The sequence below is a fragment of the Lepus europaeus genome, chromosome 4 (assembly GCF_033115175.1).
Source record: "Lepus europaeus isolate LE1 chromosome 4, mLepTim1.pri, whole genome shotgun sequence".
Classification (NCBI taxonomy): Eukaryota; Metazoa; Chordata; class Mammalia; order Lagomorpha; family Leporidae; genus Lepus; species Lepus europaeus.
The window spans coordinates 81,962,840-81,982,215 of NC_084830.1; the positions used below are offsets into that span (position 1 = coordinate 81,962,840).

Sequence of the window (19,376 nt, forward strand, 5' to 3'; positions counted from 1 at the left end):
TTAGAATGATTGTGGCCAGGGCTTGAGTGAAGGGTAAGGGAGGAAATAAGGAGATGCTGTTTAGAAGATACAGAAGTTTCGTTATGCAGGATAAATAAATTCTGAAAATCTAATGCACAACACAGTGGCAATAATTAATAGTATTACATTGTATAACTGAAATTTTAAGAGAGTTCATCTTAAGTGTTTTCACTACTCCAGAAACAAAACTATGTGAGGTGATGAATGTGTTGATTAGCTGGATTGTAGTGATCATTTCACAATGTATACGCATATCAAATCATCATGTTGTACACCTGATCTATTTTTATTTGTCAAGTACAACTCAATATAGCTAAAAGATAAAGGAAAAAGTTCGGGCAGGTGTGATGCAGCAGAGGTTAAGCCACTGCTTGAGATGCTCATATCCCATGTTGGAGTGTTGGTTCAAGTCCTAGCTGTATTACCTTTGTTCTAACTCCCTACTAACATGTCTGGGAGGCAACCAATAATGGCTCAACTACTTTGTTCCTTGCCACTCATGTGTGAGACACCAATTGAGTTTCAGGCTCTGGGCTTCAGCCTGGCCCAGCCCCAATTGTTGTACCATTTGGGGAGTGGACCAGTGTATGGAAGATCATTCTCCATTCTCTTTCTCTCATTCTCTCTCTCTCATTCTCTTCTCCTCTACTTCTCTCTCTGGTCATTTTGCCTTTCAAATAATTAAAAACAAAACAAAACAAATCCTTAAACTGAGCTAAATGGCAAACAGAAATGAAAGTCTTCAAGTATTTGCCCCAATGCATTGTGCTACATGCCCTACACTGTCTCATTAAGTTACCCTAACAGCTTCATTAGGTGGATTTTAGTTTCCCTTTGTATAATTAATAGAACTGAGATTCTGAGCAGTTAAGGAATTTTCAGTTGCTCAGATAATTAGAAGGCCACAAAAGCCCAACTCCAGTGAAAGAAGCAGGCTCCTCAAGTGTCAACTGATGTCAGTAAGATTTTAAATGCCTCTTGATAAGAGCATTATTTTTTTCCAGCAAGGAATGCCTTCCCAGTCTGACAGGTGATGGAGAGGGCAGTTATCACCCAAGAGCCATTGGAGAAAATATTATAAACATTCTTATAGTAATGATACAATTGCAGGACAAAATGCTAGCTGTTAAAATATTCTGGGGCCACTGTTTTTGGCACAGGTTAAACTACTGCTTGCAATGCTAGAATCCCATATCAGAGTATCAGTTTGAGTCCCAGCTGCTCTGCTTCTGATCCAGCTCCCAGCTAATGTGCCTGGGAAACAGCAGAAGATGACCTATATACTTGAGCCCCTGCCACCCACATGGGAGACCAAGCTCCTTCTTGGCTTCAGCCTGACCCAGCCTCAGCTATTGCAGCTATCTGGGGGAGTGAACCAGCAGATGGAAAATCTATTTCTTTATCTGTCTCTCCCTGTCCCTCTGCCATTCTTTCAAATAAATAAAATAAATCTTAAGAAAATTCTATGAACAGGAAGTGTTTGCCCCAATAGCACCCATAAACATTTACAGAGCAATGGGCATCTGGTATTTGGATGCCTCCAAAATTTCTTTCAGATTGTCACGGGGACTCTGAAAATAACCCAGTTCTACCAAATTACTGATTAAATTCAGGCCATTTGTAAACTCCAGCTGAGATACAAATGCTCAGGGGATGCTAAAAATCCACAGTAAAAGATAAGGTAGGGAAGGGAGTGGAGGAGAGGGAGACAAGGGCATCCATTATGGTCCGTCTGGAATTTACATGACGTGTATGTTTTCATTACCCGCTTCCTGGTCTTGTCTTTAAGGAATGGCTTGATGAGTGTGTACAATGCGTGAATGTACCAGGGCTGGTTGACGAAATGAACTCCTCCAAAGCGAGCAGGAAAGCTGTCCTGTGGCATAAAGAAAGAAAGAAACACACCAATTAATAAGCACTCCTGGTTAGATGGGATCAGCAGGACTGCAACTGTGAAGCACGATTTATTTCTTCTCCCTGGTTGCAGCTCTAGCCTCCTGCTGGGGAAGGAAGAAAACATGCTTCCTTCCCAGGTGTGCATGGTCCTCCACTCCTTTTACCTTTTCCCTCTTATTGCCTTTGGCTCCACAACTTGAAAATTGTGTATAGGTGCAGTATGAGACCCGATTTTTTCTGCATCCGAGTGGTACAATCTCCCAGATGGCACAAAGAATGGGCAGCCTGGGTCGAGGCTGGGGTGGGGCATCTGAATTCTTCATGGTGTTAGGTAACCAAGGCTCCCATTTGTACCTGCTGTAAGCAGGTGATCGATCTCGCTCTCGCTCTCGCTCTCACTCTGCTCTTGCTCTCTCGCTCTCCCTCCACCCCCATCCTCTCCTCCTCCCACCCTCTATTATGACAATCACAGCATTTTCTGGGTGAATGAATGCTGGCTGTGTAGGAAGAGGGTGTGAAGGGATTTCAAAGGATCTGTAGAGATGAGGTTGCTGGGAATCTAGAAAGTCTAGCAAGTGTTTCTCCCACATCCTCACGGATTATTCTACTCTGGGGCACAGGGCAGATCCCAGGGAATAGAGATTTGCTAATTGCTCAGCTAGTTGGTCCTCCTAGTGGAGGAAAGATGAGCACACTTTTCTGCAAATCAACACCTTTTGTAAACGCTTTGAAATATGAACATTTTTAAAATAGTTCCAATGTTGGTATTCAGATCAGGGCACATAGTGATGTTTTAGAAGCTGTGAAGCTGCACTCATGCTAATTAGATACCTGGGACAAATGTGCTTGTCTGTAAAGTATGAGTTTGCTCTACAAGACCAAGTTTTGAGATCCTGGTAAATGTCTTCAGCAGATTGAGTTATTCTCAGCTCAAGGAATCAAAAAAGAAGGACCATGCAAATGTTATTTAAATTCACAAGTTTGCTGTCAATCTCCTTCATTGCCATAAACATGTTTATAAAATTTAGCAAGGTAAGATGAAAGCAGAGGAGGCTGGCTATCTAAACTAGCAATTCAGGCAGTGAGCTACTCCCTATGGCTATATGAACTGCCGTGCCTGGGTCTTTTTTTTTAGGAACAAAGAAAGAGGTTTATTAACTTTTTTCAGAACCCTTTTAGTCTATAGTATCCCTAGGCATCTTCCATGCTGAGACCTGGTTTCCAATGTAAGGACATGGAAATGTGCTCAAGGGCTGACATTTGAAAATTTAAGAATAATTTTTGCTTCTTTATAGGCATTTTATAAAATAGGAAGGAATTAAAAGCTTTAAAGGCTAAGCTAGAAAATTTTTGTAAAAGGTCTGTGCTTTTCTGAGTTTATTTATTTGTTTTTTAGCTTATTTAAAAAAAAAAAAAACATTCCCCAAAACTTTGTGTTTGTGACAAGTGTCACACACTAGCATTACTATTTTTGGTCCTTGTGAATTCTTATTCAAAATATAACTTATTAACTCACACAGTAAATGTGAGTTCTGAGAAATGATAGGACACAAGTAAAGCTCTTATTTATAAAACCAGGGTTTTATTGTCATTTTCAAAAGGGCCAATAAGAAGGTTTGTATTTCTGTTCATTGTCCTTTGTGTTTTATATTTCTCAGTAAAATGGAAGAAAACTCTAAATAATGCTCAACAAATAGTAGGTAAAATCACAAAGAAAATATTAACCTTTTAAAAATATCTTGAGACTCTTAGTTTTAGTCTATGGAACCACAATCATCAAAAGCTGTCTTCTGTGTGTGTCAGGGAGATTCAAAGAAAAATAAATCATAGGACTGAGAGCCTATAAGGTCTCTCTAGGTTGGTCCCAGTCGATAAGTCCGCCAGATTGAAGGTGTGGGCTTTTACTGACCTCATTCAAGTCAGCCAGTGAATATGTACAAATAAACACATGAGCATTGGAGTTCTGGACTAGGGCCAGAGGTGAAGCAAAATTAATGTGGGCTAGGCAGATAGTGAGGGACAAGAAGATAAGAGTCTTCCAGCAGTCTCTATGCTGTAGCCCTGCACTGCTAAAAACTTCACCCCTTCCAGGGCAATTTGAAACACTTTTTCCCATGATGCATTTAAGCTCCCCCTGATCTGCAAAAAGTTACAATAATAAACATGTGTATGCTGACTTCTACTTGGAGATGCCATGAAAACTTCCCAGAGATCATTACATGCAATGAAGCATACCCAAACTCATTCACATTCATATATTCAATTAGAGCACTCCTCCTACACAACAAAGGGGTCAGCCGAACTGGGGTGGGGTGATTCTCCCCATGAGGTTTCCTGCACTCATATTTGAGTGTGTGCTATCTCTTTGCCTTTCAATAAATCCTGCTTTTCTGCTCACTTCTATCTACATGAGAAGACAAGAACTTGGAATAAACCAAGCTGGGGATCTCCTACCAAATCCCCACAGTGGTTTCAGGTCTGTTCTATGAAATTCACATAAAAGGTTCTCCTGTCTAATAAATGTAACGTGCAGTTGTTTGAAGTATTACTATATGAATCTAGCCACATTATTAATAATGTTGAGTGACTGAGTGTGTGTGTGTGTGTTGTACAAATGGGGAGGTGAATATATTAGCACTCACAGTCCCCTTATAGTTAACGGCCTTCTTTGTTGGTCACCTTTGCCCAGTTTCGTTAGCAAGTTGAAGGCAGATACCAGGAAAGTTGTCAGTCTCCCTTCCCCTAAGGGAGCCCCCTGTCCTCATAGAAATGCATTTCTTAGGGGCTAGAGTAGATCTCTCTCAAGATGGTAAGCCTTGATTCAGTCACAGTGTAGCACCATGTTTTTCAGAGTTTTTGGGAACTACAGAATAAGTACTCAAACATAAAAGAAAATGGGGAGAGCAGCCAGATGGCGGAATAGGAAGGGAGCACACTGATAGTCTGGGAAGACACAGTTTAATAAAAGTGGAGATACTGCAGGGTCAAGGAAGAGTAGGGGAAGAAACAGCAGAGGAAACTCCTCCAGAACTAGTGATTCACAGTGGACCTGCGTGGAGAGTGTGGGAGCCCAAGTTCAGGACATCAGCGGCAGAATCAACACACCAGCACTGGAACATGAGGTGAACCAAACCTCAATAGCCCAAGACACCAGCGGGCAAGTGGAAAGAGGAGAATAGAGGGAACGAGGCTTGAAACTCCGTGGGGAAAAGTTCACCAGGTTAACTAGAAGAGAGAGAGAGAGAAAAAAATGACCGATACAGACACGAGTTTCTCTCTCTCCGCTCACCCCTCAAAGGCTAGCAAGACAAAGAGCAGGCGCCATTTTGGACATACATCATAAGCAGGGCGACCTCAGGTCTGCACCCGCCCTGAGCCTAGCAGAAAAACCTGACTCTGGGGGGAGGGGTGAAATAACAGGAGATTAGGATCTAACTTGGCAACCCAGTGGGAGACTGCAGGAGAATTGAAGCCCACACTGAGGGCAGCAGAGATTCCCTGTGTGGTCCTTGGGAAAGAGCTTCCATTCTCTGGCTCCTGTGGGTATATCATTCGCCTGCTAACTACCTCCAATTATGTTCAGCTGTGCGGAATTACTTTGCTTTTGAATAAGGAAGGAAGGAAGGAAGGAAGGAAGGAAGGAAGGAAGAAAGAAAGAAAGAAAGAAAGAAAGAAAGAAAGAAAGAAAGAAAGAAAGAAAGAAAGAAAGAGATTTACCAAGCCTAACCTGGGAGTGTCATCTTTGACACACCCTCAACCCTGAGGAACCAAACACAGCTCTCAGGCCATACTCATCTCAAGCCTCTAAGACTCCACCAAAAGCAGACAGTACACTTAATATAGAGCCATAGTGTAACAAGAAAAAACACCACAGTGAAGAAACCAAATATCTCCAACATGCCAAACAACAAACGCAAAAACCAAGGTAACAAGAACAAGGAAGACACTATGACGCCCCTAAATGAACAAGACACCCAAATTCAAGATTATGAAGATGATGAGATCGAAGAAATGCAAGAAGCGGATCTCAAAAAATTGATAAGAACATTAAGAAGTTCTCAAAAACAAATTCTTGAAATACAGAAATCCTTAATGGACAAGATAGAAAATCTCTCTCGTGAAAATGAAATATTAAGGAGGAATCAAAATGAAATGAAACAACTAGTGGAACAAGAAACTGTGATAGTGACGAGAAATCATAATGAAATGAAGAATTCAATAGATCAAATGACAAACACATTAGAGAGCCTTAAAAACAGAATGGGCGGAGCAGAAGAGAGAATATCGGACTCAGAAGACAGAGAACAGGAAAGGAAACAGGCAAACCAAAGAAAAGAAGAGGAAATTAGAAATCTAAAAAATATTGTCAGGAATCTACAGGATACTATTAAAAAACCCAACATTCGGGTTCTAGGAGTTCCTGAAGGCATGGAGAGGGAGAAAGGATTAGAAGGCATTTTCAGTGAGATACTAGCAGAAAATTTCCCAGGTTTGGAGAAGGAAAGAGGCATCTTAGTACAGGAAGCTTATAGAACCCCTAATAAACATGACCAAAAGAGATCCTTACCACGACATGTTGTAATCAAACTCACCACAGTGAAACATAAAGAAAAGATTCTAAAATGTGCAAGAGAGAAACATCAGATTACTCTCAGGGGAACTCCAATTAGACTCACAGCAGATTTCTCATCAGAAACCCTACAAGCTAGGAGGGAATGGTGAGACATAGCCCAGGTACTAAGAGAGAAAAACTGCCAGCCCAGAATATTATATCCGGCAAAGCTCTCATTTGTGAATGAAGGTGAAATTTAGACTTTTCATAGCAAACAGAAATTGAAAGAATTTGTTGCCACTCATCCTGCCCTGCAAAAGATGCTTAAAGATGTGTTACACACAGAAACACAGAAGCACAGTCATCAATATGAAAGAAGGTAAAGGAAGGAAACCTCACAGCAAAAGATCACAGGAAGCTCAATTTCTCTTTGACATAGAATTAAACTCTGATGCTCTGTCAAAGCAATGTGTTAAAGTAATCTATTATGTTCTCTTGGTGTCTGTTAAATTCTAATTGTTCAAAAACAGCTGAATTTTTATTAAGAGCTATGGGCTATTTAAATATGTGCTTAATTTCAAAAATTTGAATAATCACCTTGTAACAATGATCAAATTTGGTCTATGTTATGTCATGATTTTAAGGAATCTTATTTCAACCAGATATTTTGGATTTTGAGCCTTCTTGGCATTCTTGACAGGCATTCAAAAAATCAAAGTTTCAAACAATCTGGACTCTAAAATTTCCAGTAAATCTTGGACTTTGGTTTTTCCAGTTTGGGCCCAACTGAAAAAAATTGAAGGACCTATGTCTCTCATCTTATAGAGACACCAACTAATCAGGCTATTTGGATTATATTAGAAGTACTGTCAAGATGTGACGTGGTACCAAATTTTAAGTTTCTATAATGGAAAATGCTATTAATACAAATGTTTGACAATTAAAAAATCTAATGATCTTGTGTTACTAGACATGATAGTTATCTTAATGAGAAGGCCCCAGAGGCCGAAAGGGTTAAATACTTGTAAAATCCTACAGGTGCTTTCAAAAATGCTGTGAAGTAAGCAAGTGCCTCTTGTTGATTGATGAGTTTATAATTTTAAACATGGCGACTTAAAGTCTTTTGTCATCCACAGTTATATATGATGTGCTGCTCATAAAACTAAAGCGTTGTTGGTTCTGTGTTTAGCTGTCCTCCTATAGGTTCCTATGGACTTTTTCCAGCCACTTCTACTGTATTCAGTACTTTGGAATGGCTCTGTAAACAGATGAAGCCAATAATGTATTAACAGTACCAACTGAGAGGAAGTATGGTTAACTGAGGTTACTAAAAACAAAAAGCAATTCAAATCAATTGGCAATCTACAAAAAGAGTTAGAGATTTTAAAAGTTATTATTAAAATTGCTATATTGGTCTATTATGCTATGTTATATGTGTGTACATATTGTACGTCTACATGGGAAAATTTTATTAAGAGTTTTAATTTGCTTATAGATAAGACTGTCCATAAATTTAAGCTGCTAAAATTAATCAAAGATACATTTCAATTTTTGTGACCTGAATCTCTGCATCATATGTTTTAGACTTGTTGGTAGAAAGAAACTAAAAACATTTTAGATGGTTGTGCTTAAGTTTACTGGTTAAACAAACTACACCATGTTAGATATTTAAGAGGTGTTTTCAAATACATGATTCTTAAAATTTCTAGAAGGCATTGGACCTTCTGGTAAATGTTTTCTTAAGTTGTTATCTAATGGTTGAAACTATTTGCTAAGTATTCATGTAATATTGCTATTGTCACCAAGCGATCTAGGACTTGCTCCCTCATTTCTCTATTCTAAGCCCAACTTGTTCTTTCATTTCTCTATTCTCCTCAAGGTAGGAAATTAATTCTATTATGAAGGAATCTGTAGGACGCACAATTTAATCTTTAGACCTTATAAAAAGAGATGGCTAACATTTTTCTGTAATAGCATAGCCAAAATAAGAACTTAAATAATAATCTCATAGCTAGATTCACTTCGCCATCAGCGAAGTATACAGTAAGTAGAAAAAACCTCCCTTTCAGACCAAAGGGAAGGAAAGTTTTTAAGTGAGAATATAATTTTCCTCATGGGCATTGTCTACCTTAGAAAAACTACTACAGAACATGCCTGTGACTATAGACTTGTAGTTCAGGCCACCGAAGATTAGAGATGGGACACGGGCACTCCCTTGACTTGCATCCTCTGGTCTGCTTTAACACAAACCAGGAGGAAAAGAAAGCTAGGCATCAGAAGCAATGGGTGGCAGGCCTATTACTGGCTGATCTGTACAGTGATCTGCCCTCAAGGAGACCCAACAGGCCAGTCCACTGCAGTGGCTTTCAATGTGGTAAGCCTGGGCTTCAGCAGAAGTCAGCTTGTGAAGAGCCCTGGCAGCTCTGCCAAGAATTGGATCACTGGAAATAGACCTGCCCTGGAGTCAAAGGATGCCCAGGTCAGAGCCACAGATCTTATTGGCTCTAAGCTGAAAAGCCCTTCACTCAGCCCAACTTCCAAAGTGACCACTGCAGCTGAGGGGATGGTCAAGTAGGGTCAGCAACATTGCAGGCAGAACTGTCAATTTCTTGTTAGAGTTGGCTCCTGCCTTTACCTGGCCAGCTCTCCTCCCAGGTCAGCCAAGTAATGAAAGTCAACAGAGTGCCTTCCCCTAGGAGGTTCACACCTCCCTTAGGATATACCCCATGTGAAGAGATAGATAGGTCTGGGCCTCTTAACTTACAAGGCCTAAAGCCCAACAGATTATTATCAAGCCCCCTCTATCAGGTTCTATTTGCCTCTCAATCAGAAAACTTAATTGTAGCTTAGACAGCACCTTTCTTAGCTCCTCTAATAATGACTCTGTCCTTTGTTCTAGACCCTGTCTAGCGCACTTGGGCCTCATTCCTTTGTCATCATAACCTCTACTCTACCACCAATGGCTCTACTCCCAACATGTGTGTACTGACGGTCCTCTTCCCCACTTAATGCTGTATAATTGTTCAAACCTGGTAAATGCCACTCTTAGGAGCATTGGTTACTATCCTCACTCTGTCTTTTATGACCTTGTCTAAATATGATCAGAGTCGGCAAACTTGGAAGGCTTCCACAGCCTTGGCAACTCATGATGACAGCCTAGGGTGGTTACTGGCACCATAAACTAGAGTGTCAATTTGTTGTGTCAACAACAGGAGTCACTGTGCACTTGCTCCTCATGTGGGATCTCTGTCCTTAATGTGCTGTACATTGTGATTTAGTGCTATAACTAGTACTCAAACAGTATGTTTCACTTTGTGTTTCTATGTGGGTGCAAACTGTTGAAATCTTTATACTAAATTGATCTTCTGTATATAAAGAGAATTGAAAATGAATCTTGATGTGAATGGAAGGGGAAGGGGAGCGGGAAAGGGGACGGTTGCGGGTGGGAGGGGGAAGCCATTGTAATCCATAAGCTGTACACTGGAAATTTATATTCATTAAATAAAAGTTTAAAAAAATGGTAATAATTCTGTCCATTTATATTTGTATCAATAAAAATATAATATAGCTTCAAATTATAGAATGTTGTTTCCCTCAGTTTATTTTTAATTCATTGCATGGGTTTCTTTGTTACAAGAATAATATACATTCTTGGGAAGTTAAATATAGATTTTAAAACATTGTTGGAAAAAAGACAAAAAAGAAGAAAAGCAAGACCACCTATTATCCTACTGCTAAAGAAATACTGATTACTGATGATCTTTATCCTTCAGCATAGGCTACATTATATTATAGTAACAAGAAGCCTAGGCTTTCTTTAATCATTGGAAACTGTAAAGGGGAGAGCATTTGACCTAGCAGTTCAGAGGCTTGCCTCCCATCTTGTAGTGCCAGGGTTCAATTCCCATCTCTAGCTCCTGACTCCAGCTTACTGCCAATGCAGACCCTGGGTTGCCAGGGTGATGGCTCAAGTTGGATTTAAGCCACCCACACAGGTGACCTGGATTCATTTCCCAGCTCCCAGTTTTAGCACAACCCAGCCTCAATCATTTTGGGCATTGGGGAGTGAATCAGAAGACTGGAACTCTCTGTCTGACAATCCATTTGTCTCTCTGTCCTGTATATAAATATATAGCTACAGATATAGATAGATAAATAGATGGATAGATTGAGTGATTGATAGATCCATCTATCTATCTGTCTATAATATGTGGGGGGGAATACTTAAGACATATTAAAAACTGAGAAGGGGGAAAGAAACAAAATAAAGCAAGAGTTTCTACACTTCTCTTGTACTGGTAAAATGTTGATATAAAAAGACTGAAAAGTTATGAATTTATAATGTAATTCCTAGAGCAATCACTGAAAAATTACACAAATATGCTCAGCATTGCTACAGATAAATCCAAATTGAATACAAAAATATTTGGAATACTAAGTACAAGTAACCCTGAGGACTATAGGAAAGAGAAAACAGAGAAATGTGAAATGTGAAGCAGAGAGCAAAAACACATAATAAATAAATAATAAAATGGCACAAATAAGCTCTCACATAAATTTAAATGTAAATGATCTAAATATACAAATTAAAAGACAGAGACTGATAGAGACCTGCCAAAAGCAGGGGAAAATGACCCAAGTATTTGGGTCCCTAATACCCACATGAGAGACCCAGATGAAGCTTCTGGCTCCAGGCTTTGGCCTGGTCTAGTACTGGGTGTTGCAGCCATCTCGAAGAGAATCAACATATAATAGATCTCTCTCTCTCTCTCTCTCTCTCTCTCTCTGTGTCTCTCTCTTTATCCTCTCTCTCTGTAACTCTGACTTTCAAAATAATTTTTTTTACTAATGAGAGAGGGAGAGAGAATAGAATAGAAAACCCATGACTTTTATCTAAGGTATGAAAGCATTTTAATGGAGAAAAAATAACTCATCTTTTTTTTTTTTAAAGAAAATGTTTGCTTATTTATTTGGAAGGCAGAACAACCAAGACAGAGACTGAGATCATCTGTCTGTTGTGTCACTACCCAGATGGTCGCGACAGGTTGAAGCCAGAAGTCAGGAATTACATCAGAAGCAGCAGAAGCAGGGCAGTCAGGACTGGAACTGACACTGGAGTTACAATAGGCAACTTAGTCTGCTGCTCCACATGCTGGCCCCATGGAAAGATAGCTTTTCAAGAAATAGTGTTGGACATCTAGAGGCAGGAAAATGAACTTGATTTAAACTTCACACCTCATATGAAATTAACTTGAATTGGAACATTAATTTAAAACATAGCACTATAAAACTTTTAGAAAAAAATAGGAGACAATCTTCAAAATCTAGGATGAAACAGTCTTAGATTTAACTACATATGCATGATCCATAAAATTAAAAAAAATAATTGGATTGTCAAAATTAAAAGTTTTTGCCCTGTAATAATTCATATGAAGTAGTTGAAAAGAGAAACTACACATTGAGAAAAAATTCCTGCAAACCACATATCTAATATAAGACTAATATCTAGAATATATAATGAGTTCTCAGAGGCAGGAATATAAAGACGAGAAATCCAATTGAGACATGAGTAAAATATACAAAGGGCTATTTTGGCAAGAGAATATAATCATGTCCAGCAAGCACACATGATGTTACACATCATTAACCACTAGTGAAATGCAAATTAAAGTCACAATGAGATTTCATACTACAACTTTATCAGGTTGGCTTAACAAAAAGAGTAACAACACCAAATGCTGATAAGGATGTAGAGAAAGTGGACTATTCCTATATTGATTGTAGGAAGGCAATATGCCATAGCTTCTCTGTAAGATAATCTGGCGATTTTCTTAAAAACTTCATATATAATTAACATATGATCCTGCAACTGAACTCCTGAGCCTGGACTTCAGAGAAATGAAGTTATGTTCATACAAAAACTAGCATATGGAGGTTCATAGCAGCTCCATTTGCAGTAGCTAAAAGGTAGGAAAAACCCACATGTCCTTCAACAAGTAAATGTTCAAGCAAGTGGTGCATCCATACCACTGAGTATGACTCAGCAAGAAAAGGAGGAAAGTTATTGATAAATACAACAGCCTGCATGGATCTCTGAAGAATTTTGCTGAGTGAAAAAAAAAGCAAATCTCCTGAAATGCATATGCTGAGTACTGCAGGATTCCATTTCTATGATACTCATGAAATTACAAAATTCTAGAAACAAAACAGACTAGTGATTGCCAGGGCTTAAGGAGTGGGTAAGGATTGAGAGAAGAGCATATGGCTCTAGGGACAGCATGAGCCATCCTAGTGGAGAAGGAATGTTGTATACCTTGAAATACAAAAGAAGAATGATATTTCCTCTTACACAGAATGTTTAAAACAACTAAAAATGCCAAGGTTAAATGTTAAGGCACAAGATATAGTCCAGGACATTCTAAGGGGCTTTTCTGTATTTCCTTGGGATTCTTGCACAGTTTTAAGTGACCCTTGCAATCCATTAGAAAGGTACTTCCTTTCTAAATGGGTACTTTCTTTGCACTTCACTTTCATGGTGGCATTAGGCAAGCATCACTCATCTGCCTTGTTTTGTGTTTGATTAGAATTTAGGAGCAACATTGGGACAGGCAAAAGTATTCCCTCTCTAGTCAACAGTCAAATACAAATGTCATTGGTGGCAGTTGGCTCAGTTTCCTGCAGGATAATGAAATACTTACTAGTGTTCTTTTCTAGTAATTGCAATGCCTTTAGGCTAACATAGTTTCCAACAGGGATAAAACGCATCTGAACTCAAAATCACATTGCCTGAAGAAACTTGAGGAGTTTCTTTTCATATCAGCTGCCCTCTCTAGCTCTCATCCCTATCCCCACCTCTTTCTACTCTTCTTATGTGAAAACTAGAACAGGAGCAATCAAATATGCAACCACAATGAACTCATCCCATCTACTAAAATTTTTCTGAAAAATAAAATACAAAGAAGGAAAAAGAGGATGGCACAGGACCTATCTTTGAAATCTTCTGCCTCCTCTATACTCCGTGGGAATGCAGAATGTCTTTCAGGGCTGGAGAGGAGGCACCCACTCATTTTTTTTTCTTTTTTCTTTTTTTTTTTTTTTGACAGGCAGAGTGGATAGTGAGGGAGAGAGAGAGAGAGAGAGAGAGAGAAAGGTCTTCCTTTTTGCCGTTGGTTCACCCTCCAATGGCTGCTGCGGCCGGCGCATCTCGCTGATCCGAAGCCAGGAGCCAGGTGCTTCTCCTGGTCTCCCATGCGGGTGCAGGGCCCAGGGACTTGGGCCATCCTCCACTGCCTTCCCCGGGCCATAGCAGAGAGCTGGCCTGGAAGAGAGGCAACCGGGATAGAATCCAGGACCCCAACCGGGACTAGAACCCGGTGTGCCAGCGCCGCAAGGCAGAGGATTAGCCTGTTAAGCCCCATTCAGTCATATATTGCGTGTACAATGGTACTTCAAAAAGTTCATGGATAGGGGATGGCATTGGGATTCAGAGAGTTAAACCACTACCTGTGACACTACACTAGTATCCCCTGTTGCAAAGCCAGTTTGAGTCTTGGATGCTCCACTTCTGATACAGCAGACTACTAAAGTATCAGAGAAAGAAGCAGAAGATGGCCTATGTGCTTGAGCCCTTGATACCTACATGGGAAACACGAGTGAAGTTATTGGATCCTGGCTTCAGCCTGGCCCAGCCCCAGGCACTGGGGACATCTAGGGAATGAACCGGAAGATTGTGCTCTCTCTTTCTCTTTCAAATTAAACAAAATAGATATTTTAAAAAGCTCATGGACAGGGAGCTGGCACCGTGGCTCACTTGGTCAATCCTCCACCTGCCGCCCTGGCATCCCATGTGGGCGCTGGTTCTAGTCTTGGCTGCTCCTTTTCCAGTCCAGCTCTCTGCTGTGGCCTGGGAAGGCAATGGAGGATGGCCCAAGTGCTTGGGCCCCTGCACCCACATGGGAGACCAGGAGGAAGCACCTGGCTCCTGGCTTCAGATTGGCGCAGCGTGCCAGCCGTGGCGGCCATTTGGGGAGTGAACCAATGGAAGGAAGACCTTTCTCTGTCTCTCTCTCTCACTGTCTATAGCTCTACCTGTCAAATAAATCTTTAAAAAAAGCTCATGGACAAATAGAATTAAGAAGTAAGTTTATTTTGGTGCAAAAATTTCTGATATTCATGCATATTAGCAAACTTAAAATGTCCATGAAAAATGCATAAAATGAAAAAATATGCACAGATTTCAAAAAATTTTGCATTAGAGTAAATTTATCTTTTAAATCAGATCTCTATTAACTTTTTGAAGATGTCTTGTATGTATGTTGCTGGTGGTTTAAGGATAGGAGCATGAAGTAAGGATTTATCTATCCCCTTCATGCACATCCTACCAATGACACCACTTCCCACATCAAAGCAGTTATATGAAAACAATTTCAGCAGCATAAATCGGTTTTGTTGATGCAAAGAGTCTCCTAAGGATGCTATTTTTCATGGTGGTGACTTTGTATTATACTGTGGCCATCATTAGTGTGGAAGTCACATAGCCCCATTTGCAAGGAAATGGAGAGCTCACACAACAACAGTTACATACCAAGTGCTTAATTTTTTTTAAATACCAGTATCATGCATGAATGAGTAGAGTGTGTGCTCATTCAGAAGAAAGGTGGGCACTGGCTCCATCTGAAAATGGGCTATAGATTTTCTCAGAATATGTGCTCCTAGAAGGCATTGCTGACTTCTGAGAGGCTAAGCCAACTAAGTGTTCTTTAGATTCTCACAGGGGCTTGGGTTTTTCCCACAGATGTAGAACAGGACATGCTAGGAGATAGAATTTTCCCTAGATCCCAGATCCTAAAACAGTTATCTCTGGCAGTTCCAACTGAATTAAGCAAAACTGACCTTCTGACCTTCTGCAAACTGGCTCAGCCTGCAAATCAAGCTTGGAAACTTCCCTAGCTGCAAGCTTAACAATCCTTGACCATTCCTCCCTTCTTTACATTTTTTAAAAGACTTTATTTATATTTTTGAAAGCAGAGTTACAGGGAGGCAGAGAGAGAGAGAGAGAGAGAGAGGTCCTCCATCTGCTGGTTCACTCCCCAAATGGCTGCAACAGCTGGAGTTGGGCAGATCCAAATTTAGGAGCCAGGAGCTTCTTCCAGGGTTCAGGGGCCCAATGACTTGGGCCATCTTCTACTGCTTTCCCAGGTCATAGCAGAGAGCTAGATGGGAAATGGAGCAGCCAGGACTCAAGACGACATCCATATGGGGTGCTGGCACTGCACCCTCTATGTCACAGTGCCAGCCCCCCTCCATTCATATTTGTTTATGTTCAATGCTTCAAAAGTAATTATTGGGTTCCTCATATGAAAAAAAATGCAGGAGGTACAGGGATATACGAGACATATTCCTTGCCTTTAACCAGTTCATTGTCCAGTAGGGGATAAAGAGAAATGGCACAGGATTTGAAAGATGTAAGATTTGAGGATTGGATGTAGTTCTTCAGGTCAAGCAAATAAGACACTTAGATAACACAACCTGAAGATCAAGGTAAGGCTGAATGCTCTTCCAGGTCAAATAAACAAGCCATATATAAAAGATCCAGCAAAAATTCAGTGATCAATACGGGAGACTGTGCTTTAGGATCTCTGAGAGTTGATATACCACCAAGAGTCTCTACATTTTGCTTAGCTCCACTTTTTTTCTCCCCAAGAACGAGTTTATAGGTACTCTGTTTAAAAGAAAATAAACATAAGAGAAGGGAAAGAAGAAGGAAGGAAGCAAAATAGAAGAAAAATAATCTGCTAGTGCATACTTGTTGAGTTTCTGCCAAGGAAATAGAAAATGTGACTATAAATTAGAGAATATCTTGATAACAATGCTATCTGCTTTGTGCCTGGTAGGAAAACTTTTAATAACAAGGCAATCAAGATAATCCCAGTGGTTTCCTTTACAGTCTAATTCGACCATTCAGTTGCTGAGCAAGCAAGATGACTCAAGAGGTGACAGGCACTAAGGTGTGGAATGCAAATCCACCCAGTCTGGTCACCTGGAGTTGCAGAATGCTCAGGCAGTGGAAATGTAATTTTGTTGTATAAATCACTTCCAGCCTTTCTAACCACAGCAACCTTAACAAGGGTTTACATTTGACTTTAAATAGCAAATATATTATGATTAGGACGCCATACTACATCTTCATTCAAGTTTTCCTCAGGGCCCCTAAATGGCAAATGGTGATTGTTGTTATTTAAAGTCAATTCACAGAAGAACCCACTGAATCTCCTCAAAGAACTTGAATCACTGATTGGAAGGGAAAGTTGATGAGAGAGAGAGAGAGAGAGAGAGAGAAAGAGAGAGAGAATGCTTTCGAATGCTTCCTATGATTCATCTGTTAGCTGGTACTTACACTTTACACTCACAAAATCATGTGGAAGGAAGCATGGCAGAAGGAACACAAAAGATATTCAAAGCAAACCATGTTGGCAAATGTGAAACTATTAGCCACACCAATATATTTGTTCTGTAACTAAGCCTGTAAAAAGCAAGAGGAACAAAACTTTGAAGCCTTAAATGGATTTAAGGTAAGAGAAATATTAAAGTAGGTAAATATAATTTAATAGCTAAGAACACTTAGTCATTAATTGGGCTTTTAGTATGCATGAGAGACTACACTAAGCATTTTTACATGTGTTGTCTCACGCAATATTCATGACAATTTATATAGTTTCTATTATTATAGACAGTAGCCCACGTTTACAAATGAAGAAGCATAGCCTTGCAGAGTGGTTAAAAACTTGCTCAAGCTCACCTAATAGTTAAGAGGCTGAGTGGAATTTGAATGTGGACCCTGTCAGACTTCATAGTCCCAGCTGTCATCTGTGCTACTATACTGTTCTACTGTGAGCTTTTCTAAACTCTATACTTCATGGATCAATAGAGATGGACTGTTGACCATCTTCATGTGGGCTTTCAGTGATACATACGCTTACCATTTCAGATAGGATGATAAACATTTCATAAGAATGCATCTCAACTCCAAGTTAAAACTTCCTGTTCTTTCCAAAAACTGATGAAGAAAGGGAAGGAGTTGAGGGAAGCATGCCACGCCTTATTCTGCAGGAGATTTCAGTGAGCAGGAAATATTTCTTATATGAGAGCAAATTTTTTTCATGTTCTAATTATAAAATGTTCACTCTCATCTCTATCAAAAACTACTAATCACCCACATCTAAAGTAAACAGTAGAGAGGACCCTGTCTATCAGGACAGGGTTTTAAAAAAAAGCCATAAAATTAGTTTGAGGTACTTCTTGCAAGGGAGAAGCAGGTGGAGGTGTTTTGTTTGTTTTAAGATGAGACATATTGCAGTATGTTTGTAAGCTGGTGGGAATGATCCAGTGGAGAGGAAATAATTGATTATGCAAGTGAAAGGGCTGGCTTTTTTGTTTGGGTAAGGTCCTTGATCAAGGAAGAAGGAACAAACACAGGCTGCTTAAATTATGAGAGGATTTTACACAAAAATCAGGATGCAAAATGCACATGTAAGATTGCACATTTGTGTAAAGTATTAGGGAAAATATACTTAAAATGCAGTAAAATTTGTTAAGATAATAATAGTGCTTATTTCTGAGTATTAGAATTAGGGTGATTTCACCCCTTTTTTTCTTCCTTTCTTTTCTCCTCTTTTCTTTTCTTTCCTTCTTTCCTCCTTTCTTTTTCTTTCTTTCTTTCCAGTGAACAACCATTCCTCTTACAACAGGGAAAAATACAAATGTTCACCAAACCTGCCAGTCCTAAGGAATCACTAATGGTTTTCATATCCTTCCTAAAATGACTTTAAATTTTTATTTATTTACTTTTATTTATTTGAGAGGCAGAGTGACAAACAGTAAGAGGAGAGAGAATGAGGAAGCTCTTCCATCTGCATGTTAACTCCTCAAACCCCTGCAACGGCTAGGGCTCGGCCGGTCTAAAGCCAGGAGCCCAGACCTCAAACCACGTCTCTCAAATGGGTGGCAAGGAACCAAGTACTTAAGCCATCACTTGCTGCCTTCTAAGATGTGCATTAGCAGGAAACTGGATTGAAAGTGGAAGAGCTGAGACTCGAACCAGGCATTCCAATATGAGATGTGAGTGTCCCAAGTAGCAGCTTACCTGTGTCCCAAAGCCTGGGATATGGGATGCCAGCATTGCAAGTGTCAGGCTTAACCCACTGAGTCACAACCCCATCCCCTGCTCGGTATTTCCTGCTGCTCTTCTGTATTTTCCCTTTTCAGGGCTGGGGCTCCACTCCCTTGTCCAATGGCTACTCTGGGGGCCACAACTCAGTCTCTGTTGCCCTCACTTCCCACTATCATTCATTCTCATGTTTTTCATTCACGCTCACTCCTCCCTGAATGCCTCTTAAATGCTTCTTCTTATGTTTAACATTAGGTTTGGTGTCAGCCTTTGTCTGTATTTTGATACCAGCTTTTCTTAGTGGTCTGTTGGCCTCTGGTATCCCCTCTACTGCCTAACAGCTGTCCCTAAAATGTAAGTCTCATGACATTGATTAAAACCTCCAAAGACTTTAGGTAAAAACCGTGGCTTTCTGGAGGAGATAAAAGTCCCTGGTGATTTGATCCCTGAGTACCAACCACTCCAGCTTCATTTCCTGCAAGCACAACCCAGCCCTCAAAGTTCCTACTAAACTTCTCCTAGTTCTGTCCATTTTGACCATGCACCTACTGCTTGCCCTCCCTGAAGTACCCACTCTTTCTCTGGCCCAGTAACACTACTACCCGCCCTTCAAACTCTGTTCAGGAAGCACATCCCCTGGGCTTCCTCTCCTGAGATAAAGCCAGGGCTTTAGAAGCTCCAGAAATATCTGGGGCAGGACACTGTGGGAAAACTTCCAGCAGAGGAATTGTACTCTCTGGT

General features: G+C 40.2%; 1 protein-coding gene across 1 annotated transcript in view; it reads right to left on the bottom strand.

Moving 5' to 3' along the window:
- CLVS1 (clavesin 1) overlaps positions 1-19,376 on the bottom strand; it is a 194,248-nt gene that overhangs the window by 30,110 nt on the left and 144,762 nt on the right. The window contains exon 3 of the mRNA XM_062189571.1: positions 1,787-1,897. Within this exon, the coding sequence (XP_062045555.1) occupies positions 1,787-1,897 (111 nt within the window). The remainder of the gene's footprint in view (positions 1-1,786; positions 1,898-19,376) is intronic.